This window comes from Lonchura striata, chromosome 2 (assembly GCF_050655825.1).
Source record: "Lonchura striata isolate lonStrDom1 chromosome 2, ASM5065582v1, whole genome shotgun sequence".
In the NCBI taxonomy this organism is placed as follows: Eukaryota; Metazoa; Chordata; class Aves; order Passeriformes; family Estrildidae; genus Lonchura; species Lonchura striata.
This window is the reverse complement of record NC_140704.1, coordinates 30,646,318-30,666,510: the sequence shown is the minus strand read 5'-3', so window position 1 is coordinate 30,666,510 and position 20,193 is coordinate 30,646,318. Positions and strand designations below refer to the sequence as shown.

Genomic DNA, 20,193 nt, shown 5'->3' with positions numbered 1-20,193 from the left:
TATAGAATATGAGCTTGGTGTTAGAGCTGGAGCTCTGCAATGCTCTGCTTTGTGTGTGTTTTAGCCTGCTATGTAACATTACTTTTACATTAACATTTGTGGTTCCTTTTTTATGCGCTCCAGCTTCACCATGCTTCACCCTTTATATTTTAACAGTCAGAATCCTATGATCCAACCAGGGTGGCATGTTCAAAGCTCCTCTTCTTTTTGACACTGATTAAAAAATAAAACAGGCAAAAAAAAAACTCCTCAGAGTATTGAACTAGCTTACTTCAAATAGCTTTTATTAACACTAGGACAAGACTATAGCCAAAGAATTATACAAAACACAAAACAAAAAAGATTTTAACAACTTGGTTGAAGACTATTTCACGCCAATCCAATGCTCATATATCTACAATCAACAAAGTTCTGGAGCACAATATTACTTAACATTACTCGTTGGATACTTGCAGATACAAAAATGTATCGGGAGTAATAACAATGGTTCCTTTTACTCTTATGGAAGTTTTACTATTGACCTTTAAAAATGTTGCCCTTTGGGTCAGTCTCACTGATGCTTTATCCCTTAGAATCTGCTCTGCTTGGAAAGACAAATTACAGATAAACTTTCACAACTCTGAGCAAAAGGACTGGTTTTTATCATGGAAACAGATAGCAACATCAATTTCCTATGAAAAAAATAGACATTTCAGCTGTGTATCCCTAGACCAAAAATTCAGTCTTGTAAAAACCCATGGCAGTAAGCTTGCTTTGAAAGCCTTAGTTATGACTTCACCAGGTATTGCTTTATGCTTTCCTACTGCATCCTAACTTGGAATAGTAAGCCAATCATGACATTTAAAATAGCAGTAAACTAAGCAGCAAGAGACATGAGTATGAACCTGTTCCCCTCACATGTGACGTATACATGCTCAGGAAGCCAGTAGTACAGATCCAGCAGAGTCAATTTTCTTCCACACAGACTTTTCTAGGGGCAGAACTGGAACTTTGAAAAAGGTATGTGAGGGCATGTTCAGATCTTTTACCTGGGCAAAATATACAGTTTTGTGCAGCTGAGTGCAGAGTTTGGGTTCCTCCTCTAGCTGCCTCCCAATTACCTACAGCCTGTTAGAGGGATTTAAGTGGTCTTTGAATCAGGACATCCCATGGCTCTGTTACTGCATATGTGCCTCTGGCCATGCAGGCATACCATCAAAAGGGGGAATGTGTAGTGATCTTGGCATAGAATTCCTCTGCCCACATAGTACCACACAGTGCCACTGCTTGCATGCATCACTTGTCTTTAGACCATATCCACAGAAGCTTGTCTTTGTCACAAATCACAGCCCCAATAAATGACAGCCCAGCTCACAGTGTGCTAATTGATATCCAAAGAGCAGCATCTTTGATGGTGCAGAACAATTTATATTTTGCTGTAAACTATGCTAACATGCTGAACCACACAGAGCATGGCACTGGAGCTGGGTGAAGGATTGTGCAGAAGAGACATAACTGAGAGTTTTTGAACATTCATCCTTTTTGGTCTTCACTTTTTGGAGTGTGGGATTTACTAGTGATTAGAACTGAGCTAGTAACAAGATCTCATGGGACAAAACCCTTTCGGATCAAGTGAAAAAATGGCATTGTTAAAATCAAAATGGGCTTCTTTTGAGGTTAGAGAGGAATGTAAGTTTCACAATTTCTTTTTTTAACAGTCAGCAGACAGCCAGCTAAATAGTACTCTTAAAATACTGCTGCAGTTTGGATCTGTTACAAAAATGAAGCATTTAATTGCTGCGGGAAGTGACAAAGATAAGCTATTCTCATTCCCACACCAAGGGCAGGGGAATCTGTCAGAAAACAGACTTCTTTCAGATAGTTACAAGGGTGTTACAAGGGTGAATTCAATTACAGGTACAAAAACAAAGCAAGTGACAAAGAAAGACCTTAAATGATAATTTAGAACCCAAACTCCTTCAAATCCAGGAAAAAAGCAAGTAGCAGAAACTTGATTTAAGAGAGAACCTTTTCTGTGGCAGGTTCCACACACCACATCCCCCCTCCCCAGGTACATATTCTGTTTTACTTCCACATGGAGTCTGTAAAAAAAAAGTACAATGGTTCACAAAGCTCTATTGTGACCTTTAAAAATAAAACAACCATGGACTGCTATGCTTCTGGAAAGGCCACTGCTGAGGAAAAGAAAAATTCCCCTATCAGTCATGTTATGAAGTGTCTGTGGGCAAAACATTTCTTGGGCAAATGCACAGTAAACACATCAGCACACATGGTGGCTGCTGCTGCTGCTGCTGCTGCTGCTGTTACTTTGGAGAAAAAATAGCCAAGTCAGGTTCACATCTGCATGAGTTTGGGCATGCTGGTGGGACAGGGGTGGCATTTCCCAAAGAATAAGTGCTTGCTGAGCACCTCCTTGCCCCTGCAAGCTAAGAGGAGTTTGTTGTTTCACAGCCATCAGTGCCTTTGGAAAAGTGCCCTCTAATTCTTTGTCCCAGACACATTGCCCTGAAAGTGTCCCGCTGTCTGTCTACAAAAATTAGTCAGTCTCTACATTCTTGTTCTCTACAGGACCTCTGGTGTTGGCTGCAGCAAAACCTTTCTAATATTTCATCTCCGGTTATGACTCTCAGCTTTTCATAGAGACTGCATTTAGATAAGACACCAACTAAAATACCACATGCTCCAGAGAAGAGTTTGTTTTGCCACTTATATTCAGCCTGCAGCATGTTGTTGACTTTTTTGCAAAGTAAAGGCATAGCCATCTTTATTTGCATAACATTTTCCATTTCTTTTATGATATTTATTTAAGATAGCTAAATGATTTTACTTTTCTCAGATTCACTTAGTTGGAATTAGTTGCTTCATTTGCACTGAAAGAAAAATTATGAAGGTTAAAAAAAGGGAATAATTCTGTCATCTTTATGCTGGCAAAATTCCCATGAACTTTGATTACCCACTAGAAATGTTGCCTGAAAAGAGATCATATAATCAAGCTGCAAATTATATTAAAACCAAATGAGCATAAGCAGAATTCCTCCACAGAGTCCAAAATGAAGTGCAAGACACTTGTGAAAATTTCAGCAGTTCTGAGATGTGCTGTTCAATGCTGTTCTTACTCCAGCCGAGGTAAGAGCCTTAAGCTAGATAAAAATCATTATTTTCTTGATCTCCCTTGTCTCTTTTTAGGTTTCAGTTTGTACTATGAACTGAAGGACCTAAGAATACAAGAAAAGTACAAGAAAAGCATAATACAATAAAAACTCAATCGAGCTTAATACTTTGTTCCTAATGCTAGACAAGAAAGTGAACTGGAGCAAGCATGTCACTGGGAGCTGCTGCTGAGGCATCTCTTTCTGGTGGTTGGTGACTGGTGCAGGGGCAGAGTGCAAATTACTTCAGGCTTCCCCCATGAGGCAAAGATGTGCTGCCAATGGCAATGGCAGCCTGGGGTGGAGGACCGTGGGATGTGCTTCTGCCTGCCTGCAGCCCTCCCAGCACCGGGAGCAGGCAGAGGGTCACCCTGGCTCTGAGTGCTCCCTGCTGCCTCCTCAGCTTCACCTTCCCCATGGAATCACACACAGAAACCACCCTTATCCCATCTTGTTTATGCATTTCAGCTCAGCTTTAGATGTAATCTAAGCCAGACATATTTTGGCAGCAAACTTGAAATATCTGGGACTGAATTTTCAGAGTTGTCAATCTCTCTAGCCTAGTGGGAAAGGTCTGTGGGAGACATGAGACTTTGATGTTTCCTCAAAAATCGGAATTTTTACATTTGAAACACGCAATTTGCGCATCTTTCTGAAATTCTTGCAATCAGTTGTTGAATCCAGTTAAAACTGGGCATTTTTAACAGTGTCTACGTGAATATTTCTCTAGAACTATGACTAAAATTGCTGGAAAATATTTTAACTCCAGTCCATGGGGAGCTATTGACAGTAATAAAAAATACTGTGAGAAGAAAACAGCAGCAAGTGAAACTGCCCTCTCAGAAAGCCCAGGTCTGCTTTGAAGGAAGTGTTGATATTCACCATAAGCCTCAATCATTTCCCAGAGGGCTGTGAGATGCCTAGGAATGACATAATCAAAAAGCAATGGCGTTCTTGACTTAAAGGGGAAAAGAAAAACAGGGCCTGATCCATCTCCCATCAAAATCAAAGAGGACTTTGCTATTGACTTCAGTCAGAACAGAGTTCTGGACACAATCTGTGTGCAGATTATTAGCACACTTGTTTATCCAAATGATCCTAACTTCAACCAGCAGCATGTCTAGATATCTGCCAGGGACTACATCTGTACAAATGTAAAAGTGTGAGTTTATCATGTGGTTTAATTCAAATTATTCTGGTATTTTAAAAGCATTTTTAGCTAAAAAAGACAGCTTTAGCTGATTTGCACCCCAGAAGACATACTTTGATTGGAAAGGCTTGTAACTCACATTTCAGGTTGCAATTCATATACATAAGTTCATGCAAGCTAAGGACACAAACAGATTTTAGGGTTAATTTTAAAACAATGTTACTATGCACTCAATTAAAATTTTGCAGCCATGATTTCAAAATGTGAAAAGCTCTACAAATTACCCAACTCATCAGCTATAGCCCTTGGTTTCCTTGAAGGGAAATTTCTTTGATGACCATAACAAAATTGCAGTAAATGGCAAGTAAGATTGCCATCAGGAGTCTGCTGAAAATGCAGGAGGAACTCCTGATTGCTTTAGTCATGTGAACAACCCCTTCAGAACAGCCCAGAGTCAGGCAGGCAAGGTGGCTTACACCAGGAGTTAATTTAGCCTGATGGGACTCTTTGCATTACTAAAACGAGCATGGTTTTGGCTTGTAAATGGGGGGTAGAATTTTATTTCACTTTCTGAGGGTAAGAATTTTATTTCCCTTTCTAAGGGGCATACATTCATTTCAGAGTAAACCTTTCAGAATAAAAGTTTACTCCACATTATAGGAAATGACATCCCTTTTTTTAGATTTCCCTTTTCAAAGCATGCCTCAGATTTCTAACTTGTAGCGGAGAGCTTTGGTATAAGTAATAAAAGTCTTTAAAATTAAAATGCTAATCGTAAACAAACCCAAATGCATGAAAGATATAGTCTGACTGCGTAACAAAAGAGAATTATATAATTCTATTTGAGTGAAATCTTTCATCTTTGATTTACAGGTTTGAGTCTGCCTATAACTGAAACCATATTGTTCCATATCTTTCATATCATGGCCTTCCCCAAAATCTTGTTTTAATTAAGGTTCCTTTCAGATTTCAGAATAAAAAGCATGACAGTCTTCACTTATGGCTTTAATATATATCCTTTTTTTTCTTTTTTGAATTTGGCAAATACATGAAAAATGAACATCCCTTGCTTTTAAAAGCTGAGCAAGCTATCAAATACTGCAAGCTGAATACTTCAATGTATCTCCTGGGGTTCATTAGGTGAGAAGGTTGTAAACAAAATAAAAGATACTGTAGCAGAGTTTTGTTCATTTGAAATACTCTTACATACATGCCCCATCTCTCTCTCGCTCTCTCTGACAGTAAGGCAACACGTGTAACAGTTTAAGCGTTCATTTTCAGCTAAAGGCACAACTCTATGTTACGTTCTCAAACATGGAATTAAACAGCTAAAGTCACATTGCAGGGAGATCTTGCTGCACTTCGGGGATCTTAAATAAAGCCTAAACCCTTTGAAGCTTCTTAAGCAACATCAGTTCTCTTGGTGCAGGACTACGTAAAAGAATCAGTTTGTATTCACATCGTGACCTGTAAAAAACACTCCCACACAGCCTCCACAGAAACACCTGAGCTTCAAATGAGCTGCACGCAGTTACTGAAGGTCGCTGCTTTGGAGTCAGAACGCAGAAACATTTCAGAACAAACTAAAAACACGTTTGAAAAACTATCCATACTTGATCTCTGCTGCACATATGGTGAGCGCTACTGTCAACTACAGAGGGTACAGCACTTTTTCTTAAAGGCAAAAGATCATTTTAGAGAATCGTGAATGTGTGTTTATGATAGAAAAGATTACATGAAATGGGGAGGGATGGCCAGGAATACGGAAGAGAAAATAAAGCACCACCAAGCACAGTACTTCAGGGGATTTATAGTACAATAAGAAGTGCTTTCCCTTTAGCTAAAATCCCTCATCATAATTTAAACGCTTTTCACTTATTCAGCTAAGAATTCATTACAGGAGGTTAAAAAATGGCACATAAAATAAGGGTGGGTTTTTTTCCTTCATTACACGGAGCAAAGAAAACAAATTCTATTAACAATTTAACACGGTATGAAAAAAATTATCCAGTAAAAAGTGTCAGAAAGTGATTCACGGAGTTCACAGAGTATGTTGCTGGCTGTTGCATTTCTCATATCTATAATCTATCATGTAGAATTTTGCAATACTCTATTTCACAATTTGTGTTGGTGAGTGGGTCAAACAGCATTAAAAAAGCATGCTCTGGGCTCTTTCTCCCAAGTCCGTTTTACTGTAACTCTAGAATTGTGGCAGTTACATTTAAGGAATCTTTCAGGCTCTTTCAAGTCCATCCAAAGAACAAGTGAAGCTGCTACTCCGAGTTTTGTGCCCAGTGTTTATGTTCCATCGGATCTGTGCCACCCAAGAAGCAGACAAGACATGTCTGAGGGTGCTTTGGGGGATACACAATGATGTCACCCACAGGAAATATCAGGGAGGACTTGGCACTTCACAAGGCTGGCTCTTCTTCCATGGGCTCACCAGCAGCTCTGTAAAAATAAACAGGCAATCAGAATACGGCACAAGAGTACACAATGACATTGTAGATTTCCATGCATAATCAAAGCTGATTTTTCAGCTCTCTCAGATGTTTATTTGTGTTATTCAGCTATCCATAAATAGAGTTTCTTTCCTAGGAAGTATAAACAAATGTCAAGTGGAAAAACATTTTAGATCCAAGCAATCACTGAAAATGTTCCTGTTTATATTAAAATATGTCAGAATATTTTATAACATTTTGCCCAGAAATGTACATGCTTTGTGTCAACAGAATCAAATAATTTAATGAAAAAAATAGCTGTGATACTTTTATTTTGCAACCTTTTGCAACTAAAAATACATGCATTTATTTTTTTTCAAGCAGGCCCACACCATTAAAGTAAAATTGTTCACTAGTAGCCAAGTAGCATTCCCTTTGAGGTTCTTCTTCAGTCCCCTAGTTTTTGATTTTGTGTTTTCATAAGCACATTGCCTGACTGCCTGCAACTTTTGGGACTAAATCCTGAACCTGATCAGCAGATTACTATCAAAGAAAAAGGATCTAATAATTATATCAAATCAGGTTATATCTGTACCTTTTATATGGAAACCTTTAGGAAATTATTATCTTAGGCAAGATGAGCTCTCTAAGACAACAAATAACAAAATGATGAGGACACATATGCTGAGCTGATGTCAGGTCTTGCAATTCCTCATATCTGTCAAGCTACTACACCTGAAGACTATGATGGCAATTATAAAACAAGAAGCTTCTGAGATCGTGGAGAGACTTCCCTGTTGAAGGGCAAAGAATTTGGACATAAACCATTTTTCATCTCAGTCTGTCAGCCTTAAGAACTACTTTAAAATAGTAACTTCAAACAATTTTGAAATCAGGGGAGAAAAGTAAATGTAAATTAATAAATTAAATGTTTACCAGTTAATTCTTGTAAGCCAGTATAATAACTGGCTTCAGTAAAACATTCCTCAGAAAGTACAAATTCATGAGATCCTATGGAAAAAAAAAAAAAAAATAATGGGGACTTGCTTGGGCTTTGACAGTTTATTCAGCAAGGAAGCCAGAGAATTTTAAATGAATCTAGAATTTATTAAAGTTTTTCCCAATGAAAAAAATCAGCAGTATGTCTTTAAATTATTTTATACAGAAGGCAAGGTTATTGCTTTCTGATTTGGAATGAATTTGGAAGTATGTTGAAAAATATGTCAGGTGAATGACACGTGAAAAAGATGATTTTTTTCAGACTAATCACTTTCCAAAGCATATAGACTCTAAAAGATGATTAATCTATAAATCTACAATCTTTAGTTCCTCGCCACATGGTGGAGGATGTTTCCTATGTACGGCAACCACTGTGGCTCCCTCATTCCTGAGCAGTGAGGTGAAGCCCCCTTGCACTCCCTCTTTTCCCCCTTTTCCTTTGTTCTGGCTTGCAGCACAGAGCACACAGTGGCAGCCAGGGTGAGATGGAGCCCTGCCTGCTGCTGAGGGCTCAGGTGCAATGAAAGATCCCACACCAGGTGAGGAATTCACACCGATGGGGTGTGCTGCTGTTGTGCCGACCACACGCTTCCACTTTCTCCAGCCACTTGTGGGAGACCTGAAAGTCCTCTGGCATAACACAGAGGGTCAATAAGCCTTGGTAAACATCCAGAACCTTATGGGTCTGTCTGGTAAGAAGATAATCTGGAAGCAGATGACAGCTCAGTTTTTAGGTTCTGCAAATGAGAAAAAATATGTGTCAATAGACTTCAGGTGGTGATTGGCAGATCAGAAGGAGTGAAGCTCTGGAAAACCTCTGGAAGTGAGAGCAGGGGTTTGGACTATTCATAAGAACCTAGGGAAGCAGTACATGCAACAGTCTGTTCATGTGTTTAACTTCTGGGATTGACATTCTTATGAGTATAGTACAATTGAGGATCTTATTTAGGACTTCTTTCACAGGAAAATTTTTCACTGACAAAGGTGCTTCTGAGGGCCAGGAGTGGCATTTACTGATCTTGAGTGCTATATTCTAATATATTCAAATATATTCCAACAACAGGCCAAAATTTTTCACCAACCAGAGCATAAGCACCAATAATAATTTTTATATATAAGTGCCAGATGCATTAGGAAAGGGAGATAAAGTTAGATTGCCATGGCAATCCAGCTGTTTTCTCACAGTGTGGGTACTCTCACACTCTTCTTCAGTCTCCTTTTGAAGACTTAGGTGCATACTTTAACTTCATTTTATTACTGTCAGAGAATCCACTGTATTAATCCAATGGTTTATCATTAAAAACATTTATTTTTTATGAGATAATGGCTCAGGCTAGCGTCTTGTGTGAGAGCCAGTATTGTTTTGGGGCCAAAGGACAGAGAGAAAAAACACTGTAAATCCCATAGCACTGAGCAGAGAATCAATATATACCCAATCTGACAAAATCAAAAGTTGTCAAAAGAAAAACCGAGGGGGCAGAGTCTGACAGGCCAAATTTGTGTTACTTCAGCTTTGTCACTGTGAGTTAGGTCAGTTCAGTCAGTCCTCCTGTAGCTGACAGGAAGTTGGCATGAAAACATAAACCAGGCAGAACCCCCATCCCACACTGTATGCTCGGAGCACTTCCTCGAGATGCAGCTGTGAGCTCAGGTCTGATCTAAACCAATTCCATGCAGTCAGCAAATTCAGAAGGACACCAATTGAGATTGTAATGATTATAGAGCCACAACTGTGATTTTTCTCTAAGGCTTCACTGTGGCTCATTTAAACTGCGAGTTCTTAGGAGCTGAGCCCTCCTGCATTCACTTTAGTGTGGTGTGCTGTGAAGAGTGCTCATCTTTAGCTCTCTGTATGTAGAATTCTGACTATGGCAGAATTAAATAATCTTTTAGCAGTTAATGCTAAACAAAATGATGCTGTTTAAACCTTCAAAGAAAATGAATAGATGAGGCAAAAATCCTACCATATGGATAGAATCTAGCAAAACGCGACATCTTAAATATTGTTCTGTGGCAATTAAGAATAAATGTTATTTATGAGAAAATTATTAAAAGTAACTTATACTTACAATTTTTCAAAAAGTAGGATTTAAGAATATAGATAAACTCTGTACATCACCCAAAAAAAGGAAATCTTCCTCTTAGCTTATTTTTTTAAATGAGCATTACAGAGAGTCCTCTTAGCTAAATTATCACACACACAAAAATAAAAATTCAAGGTATGTTTCTAAGGTATAAACTGAACAAAAGATAGATTTTTCTGGCATGGTATGGCTATTTTATGCCATAATCTGTTCCTAATTTAACTCAGCTGTCTTGGGGAAGATCATAGTCATTGAAAAGTGATCCTCTGGTAGCAAAGAGCTGGGGAAAAATAGGTACATTTCTATATCATGAAGGTGATTTGGGGAGTGTCTAAAGACATTATATAAGACATCCTGAGTAAGTGTATATCCTAGTAAAAATGGACTTAGTATGGATCAAAGAGAAAGGAATTGAAAGTAAAAAACTGTCCTAGCTTAAGAGCAAAATAAGGTAACTACATATACAGCCTCAAAAGAGGAAGTAACATCCAAGCAAGGAAAATGAAATAAAATATAAACTCTGGCAAGTTAAATGTAAACCCTCAATGAAGCAAACTAAAGGAAAGTCTGAAAAGCAACATATTAAAAGCATAAAAGCTAATAATAAAAAGATCTTTCAAAATACATCAGAGAAAATGATCAAAGCATAAAAGGAGCATCAAGGAAGGTAGACCACAAAAGTAAAATGAACTATTTATATCTGGGTTCACTAGAGATGTGTCAGTGAGATTTTATTACTTGCAGATGAGCTATCCTAAACTGAATGAGTGTTAGAACAAACTGATACACCAAACATTTCCAAATTTCTAAGTGCAGATGATATTTGTCTGCTAAGTTCCAGGGAAATATGATTAAGATGTTGTTAAAGAAATAGCTATTGAGCATATTCTACAGCTTAACTCAGCAAGAGGTAGAGAAGGCAAGGAAAGCAATTCCCCTTTTGGAAACCACAGGAGGTACAGTAAGCCTGTATGGCAAAATTGAAAGCAGCTACAATCAGTGATGCAATTAGTAGGCATTTAGGTAACAGTCATTTGGGTAAGAGTTAGGTCTTAACACTTATAAAGATGGCAATCCTTCCAAATTTATTAAAAGTTTCTGAAGGAAATTAGGGAAGGGGGATCAAGTGATTTTCCTCTGCAAAGAAGGTCTTCTGACAATTTTATCCAAGTGCTTAGAAGAACTCTGGTTGTTGAAAGAAAGTCCTTTCACAGATTAACAGTACATCAAAAGCAGGAATCACAGAATAATATTGGTAAATTTTCGCTATGGAGGAATTCTCCAGAGCATTTAAAAAAGAGTAGGCAGACAACAAGTAGATTTAGGTGATAATGTTTGCTGATGACACCAAATTGCCAATACCACTCAGCTCCAAGGCCCATAGCAGCATTTCTGTATGGAGAAGAAGGCAAACAACACAAACACAGAATACACAAAATGAGGGAGGACAGCTTTAACTGTTGTAACAGTGATGGCTATGACTGAGAGCTTGGAGTTAATGGTAGAGGAGCAGAAAGCCACAGAAACAAAACATCCCCAGTATTAGCTACTGTGCAAGTTCACAATGTGTGAAAGCATGCAGATTTTACTCCATCTCAAAGAAACTACAAAAAGCACAGAGAAGAGCAAAAATCATCAAAGGTAAGAAGTTATTTCCATACCAGCAGGAATACAGAGTCTTGAGAAGCTCAAGCCTTTAAAACCAGATACGGGTCAAAGATTATGAGTAAGAACAGAGGTGGTTTTCTTTCTCCCAGTACAAGACCTAGGGGCTTCCCAGTGATTTTATTGGTTAATAAGTAAAAGCAGTGTGATGCCTGATGAGGTTGTGGGGTTCACTACCCAAGTGCTTACCCAGAGGTGTAAGCTGGTTCAAAAAGGTTTTGAAAAGTTTATGCTTGTGTTTGTATCCTTAAGGCTTTTACACAGCATGGGTCAGATAGAGCAGTTAAGGTCTATCAACTCACCAGGGCAAGGCTGGCTCTCAGCCTCCTCTACTCCTCGTTCTCTTCCTTAGGAACCCACCATCAAAAGATGAGAAGGGGATCAAGATAAGGGTTAGGCTGACCTGGGAAAGCTGCTCTGCAGCTCCTGAGCCTGGAGGAAATTGTAAGTCCTGTGGGGTATGGGCAGGTATGTGCTGTGTACTCAGCACAGCTGAAGTAGATATCCAAACAGTGAAATGCCAAGTGAAGCTTTATGAATTGATAGACAAATATGGCAAGTGACCCTAAATGGTAGCTAGATGTACCCCATGATTCAACCATTTGCTCTAGTATATCATACAATGCAATTTGACTGAAACTGCAACTGGTAGCTCTGTAACCTTAAGAATAAAACTTATGCTTTGTTTTCATTACCATTTGAGTAAAATCTATGCTCAGCTGAACCAGAGCCATAAAGTAAAATTCTGATAAATGTCATTCTCAAGATTTACTGCTTCCTTTAAAAATAGTAAGTGTAAAAGACGTCCCTTTTCTTTTTCAATTTTAAGAAGAAACATACAGAAGACGCTCCAAGGTATCAGGGACAGTAGCATACTGAATATTTCACAGCATGATTTCTGAAAAAGATGTCTGGCCAAAGAAAAATTCTAATCGGCTAAATCTGTATCTCACATAGGGAATAAACAGTTATCAACACACAAAAGTTCTGGTACTTAGAAATGTTTTATAGGGCATGCCTGTTCCTCTAATTGCATCTCTATTTAAATCCCTGTTAGCACCATACATGTTTCCTATCCTATCCACAAACTTTTTTTTCTGTATCTTTACTCTTCCAAAGGCTATAATTGAGATCCAATTGGACCTTAAGATGCAGAGTTCTGTTTTGGTAAAATAAAACACCAAAAGCATAGAAGCTTTACATGTTTTTCTTAATTTACTCTGCCAGAGAAAATCAAGTAAAAAAATAATCGGCACTGTCACTTGAAGAAAAGAAAGAAAGAGAGAAGAAAGAAATAAAAATACTTTATATGGGCCTTAGCCAGGAGCATTTTATCCATCAGTGGTAAATGAGTCAGATATGAGTTGGCCAGGAAAAGAACTGCTTTGCCCAAAATCTGAGTTTAAAGTGAGTCATCTCACTCCAACACCAATATATCCTCCAACATGACTGGCCAGAGTTTCCCACAAAGAGACTCTTGCTGCTGCTCTTCATCTGGAAGCCTGACCATCTAGAGCTGAAGTTGACGGGATCTCTGCCATCGAATCAGTGAAACAGGCTTAGAGTTGCAGGCGAGAACTATCAGCCTGCTGACCGTGGTGGGAATTAAGAGAAAGCAAATTGACTCGTGGTAGAACCTTTCAGGCTGCCCTGACAGCCACATGCTTCCTGTTCTGCTCCCACCCTACCTGTCACAAGCAACTTTCCCAAATGAGCACTCAGTGCAAAAGCTTGCAGCAAGCCTTCAGAAGGTGACCCCATCTATACCAGCAGGAGGAAGGGAACAGCTTCTAACAGAGCTTGAGACCCCACATGACTCCTCACATCCCTGCTGCCCTCTGTTTGCTGTAGGAAATGGCTGGAGAAGGTGCGTTGCACACAGGGTCCTTTATTACAGCAAACATTAAAAAACATTAAAAAACAAAGCTGAACTCGTCTCTACATTACTGCTGTTTGTGTTGGTATGTACCTGACACCTATGATGGTGTGCTTATGTGAAATGAATTAAATTATATAGAACGCAAAGCATGCAATGTCACAGACTCCCTCCCTGGACATTCCAGGATGGATTTTCATTCACACTCAAAGTACAGGCAGCTCCTCTCAGGTTCCCTCACAGCTGAGGACCCTCAAAATTCAACTTTCAGGGGGATTACTTTTGATTCTATATTGTTCCTTACATTCAGGAAGAAAACAAAGATAATGATGCTCAGAGGCCTCAGAAAACCTAACGATCAATTTTGGTCCAGTGGGACAGCATTTTTCTTGTCTTGTCACACTCTAATGGCATCTTGGCTTCATGTGACTTCTTTGAGGGTTACAAGTGTAGAAAGAGATTTCAGGACACATGTGTGTGAAGGCTTTATTTTTTTTTTTTTTTTTGTGCTGCTGACAAATGTCTGCAGCACCACAGAAGATATTCCAAACAAAGTCATTTTTCCACGAAACAATTCACCACAATGGATTCATCCCTAGAAGAGTCCAGAACTGATGAAGTGTAATGAATCTGGCAGCCACATGAATTCCACTTGTGCACGTTTCAGTATATTTTTGCCACGTTTCTCAGCACTGCCCTGAAATTCTGCTTTCAGAATGGGTAGAAACTGTTGCAGGTTATCAGTTGGTAGGTAATAATTACAGTAATTAAGTGTGGTGTTAGTCAAAGGGTTATTTTGTTCAAAGCATGTAGGAGTAACAGTTGCTCTTGGTAGTCTTGTGTGGAGGCACATAGCAAATAAAATTTTTGGTTATTCTCAGCAATGCAAAAATACACAAAATTAACCATGGCCTTTTCCAGACAATTTATAGCTTTATTTCCAATACTTAACTAAAATGATTTATATTTCATAGTGATGCACACACAAGTGGGAATTTTCCTGTCCCTAGCTAGCAGAAGTGTCTTGTAACTGTCAGAAACTTATATGAAAAACTACATTATTCCTTAGTTGAGCACTGATTACCACAGGCACACATCTAAAGTACATCTTGTGTTCATCATGGATTCTTCTCTAAGCTTTAATGAAGTTGTCTGCAATAATCCTAGCACAAGAATAGCCATGGCATATTAAAATATAATTACAATTGGAAAGGTAATTATGAAAATACTGTGAACTTTACTAGCTAGCTCTACTCTCTGTGTGTCTCTTTGAGCCATGCCTCAGTTCTTTTGTCAGATGAGTGTTGCCACTGTTGTGAGGGATGTTCACTGCCAAACACATCCATAGCTCTGTGCATTGCACTATTCCCCTGGGTGCCTATCAGTTTAGTTCTGATTAAAAGTCACAACGCAGGAGGAGAGAACTGAAGCAACTAAGAAGCAGTCACAATGTAGGAGCCATGGATCCTTCTGGCTCCACTCCCACCACTGCTGTCCCTACCCACAGCTCCCTCTTTTCTACTGCTGTTCCACAGCCTGAGGAGCTGATGAGTCTCCTTATAAGGCATTTTAAATCTTTCCTCCCCGCTCCCCTGTTTTCTGTGTATAATGGAACCAAGTGGTTCCACTACATTTTGTGTCTTTCTCTACTGGCGAAGACCAGGACTGTTTGTCCTGAAAAGAAAAAAATAGGAAACTCCAGAAACTTCTGCAGTGGCTTTTCTGATTAGAGATGACACAATATTTGATGGTTAGTGTGTTTTTTTTCATGTGTAATTGGCAAAACATACAATAGCATTTACTGCATAATTTTCTTAATTTGCAAGTTGAAAGCAATCTTCATTAATGTAAAAAGCAGATGACGAGCTGGAAAAACCAGCATTCTCATTCTTTGCTGGTGTGCCTTCATATCAGTACATAGAAAATGTTGCCTCTAATCCTGGTCAGGATAGCTTTAAATTTTACACTGGCACTGTTCACATTTCTTCCACGGAAGTAACTTCTAATGCCTGTCTAATATCACTTAATAATGATTTAAGTCCATCATTATTAAATTTATCTGACTGTTTGTTGAATGCCTTCCTAGAAAATTGAAACTGAAAGAGATTTTAAAAGCTTCTAATGAGAAGAATATGGTTGATTACACGTGACCATGTCTATTTACCTCATATGGATATTGTACTTTTTATGAAGTAGCAAGAATTAGAAATGGGAAGAAAACAAGGTTCTTGTAATAATCATGAACTTCAGTACAGAAATAGAGATACCAAAGCCAAAAAACTGCTAACATCTCTGCTTCCAGTGCTAAGTGAGAGAACGGAAACCCAGTGATGAAAAATTCCAGGTATCTCAATTAGCAGGTAATTTTGAAACAACCCTTAGTCCTCCTTTTCTTCTTCATTTTACTTGGCTGGAGGGAAAACCTTGTTGTCCATAATAATTTCATCCACTTACCTGCTGCCTTCCTGAGGAATACACTGCTCAACATCCACTGACAGAGAGGCCATAGCTGATACTGTTTCTGTCTCCTCCCTTTCTTGCTTCTGAGACTCAGCCAGAGCACAATCCACTGGCACAGAGTATGGTTCCACTGACTTCCAGTACTTGCCTAAGGAAAACACACATAATAATTTATGGGAATTTTAGCTAGCATGGTGGTACAAGAACAGTAATCACTTAGTTCAACACTGAGTGATTATAGTTTAAAATCTCTGTGGTGTAAGCAGTACAGTTGAAATTTCAGACTGCAGTGAAGAGGTCTATTTCTGAACCTAAGAATGCCAAGTTGGAAAGTGCTTTCGTTCCAAGAGCTGTGTCACACCCTTCCCCAGAAGGTAATAAACTGGAGGAGTAACACACACAGTCTAATGAACACAGATTGTCAGGAAGGCTATTGGCTTTGTCTACACAAGGTGGTGGGAGTTCAGAGCAGGGTTAATGACTAGAAGCTCTGATAGAGCACACAGTTGATGCAGAGACAGCAAAATGTAGAAAAATGTACATTGCTGTACAAAGTGCTCACACAGCACTGTCTTGAAAAGGAAAGAAGTCAGAAATGCCAGCTCAGACTGAAGTGGTGTTGCCAGAACAATCAGGTTTGTTAGTCCTGGATGTTCTTTCTCCTCCAACCTCAGGGCGTGTACTAGAACAATAATTTAGTTAAAACTTTCATATATGAACTGGCTGTTGCTGGAAGGCTGCCAGGTATCATAAGGGATAGAGCTTTCTGGTCTGCTATATAAAAATACAGCAGTGGATTAAAAGCATGAGTATTTTCATATTTCTGCCTGCAACAGAAGAAGCTCATCAAGCTATGCAAAAAATAATGGTAAGTGACTCATCCTAAGCATATAAAATATCTGCTATAAAGAAATAGCAGCACGGCTATTAAGAAACTGTTTGATTATTGGAAACCACATGAACGAGTATGAATTTACATACATATTTCTTAACAGTCCAGTAAAACACTGAGCACTCACTAATTGCCAGGTGGATGACACCTGGGGATTAGGAGCTTTGGGAAGTCTGGGAGCTCTGGACCAGAGCTTACTCAGTGTTTAGCAAGAAGCTTTCAGCAGCTGCTGCAGAGGTTGGATCAGGGTACTTATCTGAGAATTAGACAGAGGGTTTCAACAGCTGTGAAAGAGAGGGGATCAAGCAGGGGACCTTTCCAAGGACTAAAAGGAGGATTTTGGCAGCTGGGCAGCAGGCTGAGCTGAGGTGCTTATCCAGAGGGTAGCTGGAGGCTATGACAGCTGGGAGGCCAGGCCAGCAGTGGTGCTGCCTGTGCTGCAGAAAGGCTGCTGAAAACTCCCTCTTTGGTAACACAGCTCTCTACACAGTTTCAGGCTTTTGGAAGGATGAACTTTTCCCTCCAGTGAGAAAGCAGCTGTCAATAAAGTCTGAAAATGTCTTTATTCAAAAACATCATTGCAAGATGAAAGCCCAAGTCAATCTTCAAGAACAACAAGTGAGCATGGCCAGAGTGTTTCTTTGAACTCTAATAGTGTGCACGTTTGAGTAGTTAGCAGAATCTTTAAATAACAGGGACCTTCTGGGGATAAAATGTAAAGTGTATTAAGTATCCTACAAAGTTGAGATTAAGTGTTAGGAGGTTGGCTTTGCTCCAAAAACATGAAAGACAGAGCTAAAAAGTTATGTACATAACAGTAGGCTCAATGATTGGAGCCTGGCAAATTTTATAAAAACAAGACAAAAATATTCTCTATTATTACTGTGCTCAGAGACCATATTCTCTATTCATTAAAAAATACACTAAAAACAAACAAAAAAGTTATATGAGCATTCCACAGTGTTCTCACAGATCCTATGTACAAAAGTCAGTCTTTGCAATATACACCCAATTCAAACCCTATAATTTATGAGCTAAATGTTCACAGAGTGGGTGGGGCTTTTGTTGCAGAAACAGATGTGCAAGAAAATCAAATCTGTTGGCATGGGAATAATACCCCCTCTTGCCTATAAAAGAAATGAACCCATGTTCACTGCTGGAGTTTTCAAGGGCTTTTATTCATAAAATAAAATATTAGTACCCAGCTACCACTGTGTTGCTCTCCTGCAGCAACAATAAAACAGCATCAGTGAGGATTGCTACATCACATTTGTTCATTCACACACAAGCTTGCACACCAGCTGCCCCAGAATCCTGACTTTCTTGTAACATTAAAACTCAGGGCCAATTCAAGCATATTACTGGGCTCTCTGCACCCATTTAACTGCCCTTCACTCCCAAGTGGTTGGTGGTGCTCTTTGTTTCACCACATTGAGAGCTGTGTTATGAGAGGGGCTTCAGCGATAGAGAGAGCAGAGTCAGGCCAGGAGGCAGGTGGCAGCCCATATACTGCAGTGGAGGGTCCTGGAGAAAGGAACTACCTGGCAGGGTGCTTGTGGGGGAAAAGTTTAAGCAGTCACAATTAGAAATAGCATCCAGGTAGCAGCAGGTACCTAGTGAAAACAGGGCTCTGTGGTGCTTCTGAAAAAGCAGGTTTTGATATGTTGATAGGTTTTTCATTAAAATCAGAAAAATGTACTTAACAAACACCTTGGGTAAGCAGAAGACCTTTGCGAGCTTCTTTTTATCCAAGACAACATTTATTTGCTGCACACAAAAAAATACAGGCCTTGAACGTGTGTTCAGCCAAAAGATTTGCAGGCAAAGAGTTATGGAATGGGGAGCTGATCACAGCACACAGCTGCCAAGGAACTTTGTTAGGAGGTATGCTGTGGATTGACAATTAAAAGAAGTCAAAAAGCATTGGCCTCAAACCAGTCTCTGGAAATGCCATTTCTACTGTGCTCTACTGGAATGTGAAACTCTACCAGCGCTGTTACATTCATTGAGAAGAACTTGGTGGAGCTCAAGGGAAAGAATGAAGCATACTGCTGGTTTCATTCATACAAAACTTGAGCAATCATGGATTGCAAGGAAAATCAATGAAACCAAAACAGTCTTCTAGGTATGCTTTGGCTTTCAGCATGAAATTGTGCTTAAGCCCCCCTCAAAGATTTGTGTGAGGACTGACTATTACCAGGAAATAATAAAGGGAATATTTCTGTAACTCCTATAGGCATTTGTAATTGCCTTTCAAAGGTTTGGACATGCTGTACCGTGGCTTGCTTGAAAAACAATGTTTGGGGTTTGTATTCTGCTATTGAACAGGATTGTTTAGAAGTAGCCTATTACATGGGTGTGGAAACTACTAATTCCAAATTTGTTACATTTTCAAAGGAGCTTTGGATCATTGTCAATACAAAGCATTTATACAAATTATATTCTAGTTAGAGAAAAAAGTTGTCTCTTAGTTTCTAAGTATTGTAGCTTCAAGGTTTTGCGAAAAGCACAGAGGAGGGGCTTATTTGGTATGAAATGTTGATAAGATTCATTATTAAAGTTGGGTCACAGAAACACAAACCCAATATCCAAAGGCATTGCCATGATCCAAACAACTCCAGCTTTCTCAGTACCTCTTGAGCTGCTAACAGCCTAGTGCTCTCCAGCCTGCCTAACTCTCTAAAATATTGAACAGATACTTCTCTTAGATCTAAGTATGCATCACAAAGCTGCACTGAACTTCCTCAGGGCTCCTTTCTGTCATCCAAACATACCCCTTTCTAATACTTGGTCTCTCTCCAGACAAAATGAGGTAAATATAACTTTTTAGGTAGTTGCAAGAAAAGGCAGAATGTTGTGTTTAAATAAGTCCAAACTCTGAGCAGCCTGATTAAGGTTTCAGAACAGCTCATTGGACTGCATGACTGTATCAGTTCAGCTGAAACCTAATTGTGTTAGAATTGAGTCATTCTGCAGAGCTCTGGACTATGTTCTCAGATTTACACTGTGTATTTCTTCCTAAATCCACAACTTCTCTCTCAAGAGCCATCATTTGTGTGTATTCCTACTCTTCTCTTTGTCTGTTTCTCAATTCATCCTTTTTTTGGTTTGAGACCCAGTTTCTATTACATACATATTTTATTTCAAGCAGAATTGCATCTCTGTTCTTTGTGTCTGTGGTCTGTGTGTAGCATTCTACCCTTATTATAATTTGCAAATCTATTCTATCTTGCACAGTACAGGAATCTCCTTAACCTGCTGACTTCTTCCAGACCATTAACAGATTATTAACTGTTAATTAGGGGAATTTCAACTCATGAGCTACCCAGGGACATACCACTCAGTACAAAGTACTTATTGGAATATATTATATACAGCTGATTTAATTAGAGCTTTTCCATATCTAGGTGTCTACGGGATATGCATGATGAATTATACACCTACAATATTTGTCACCTTGCAACTAAAATCAGATGG

At 39.1% G+C, this 20,193-nt stretch overlaps 1 protein-coding gene across 21 annotated transcripts in view; it reads right to left on the bottom strand.

The window, feature by feature from the left end:
- Window positions 1-263: 263 nt before the first annotated feature.
- HDAC9 (histone deacetylase 9) overlaps window positions 264-20,193 on the bottom strand; it is a 472,095-nt gene continuing 452,165 nt past the window's right edge. For all 21 annotated transcript variants that reach the window (XR_014953235.1, XR_014953236.1, XM_077787618.2 and 18 more), the window contains 2 exons: window positions 15,819-15,972; window positions 264-6,750 (listed from right to left, as the gene is read on the bottom strand). Coding sequence is in view for 19 of the 21 variants with exons in the window: in XM_085573124.1 (XP_085429250.1) it covers window positions 6,692-6,750; window positions 15,819-15,972 (213 nt within the window). In the remaining 2 variants the exon portion in view is untranslated. The remainder of the gene's footprint in view (window positions 6,751-15,818; window positions 15,973-20,193) is intronic.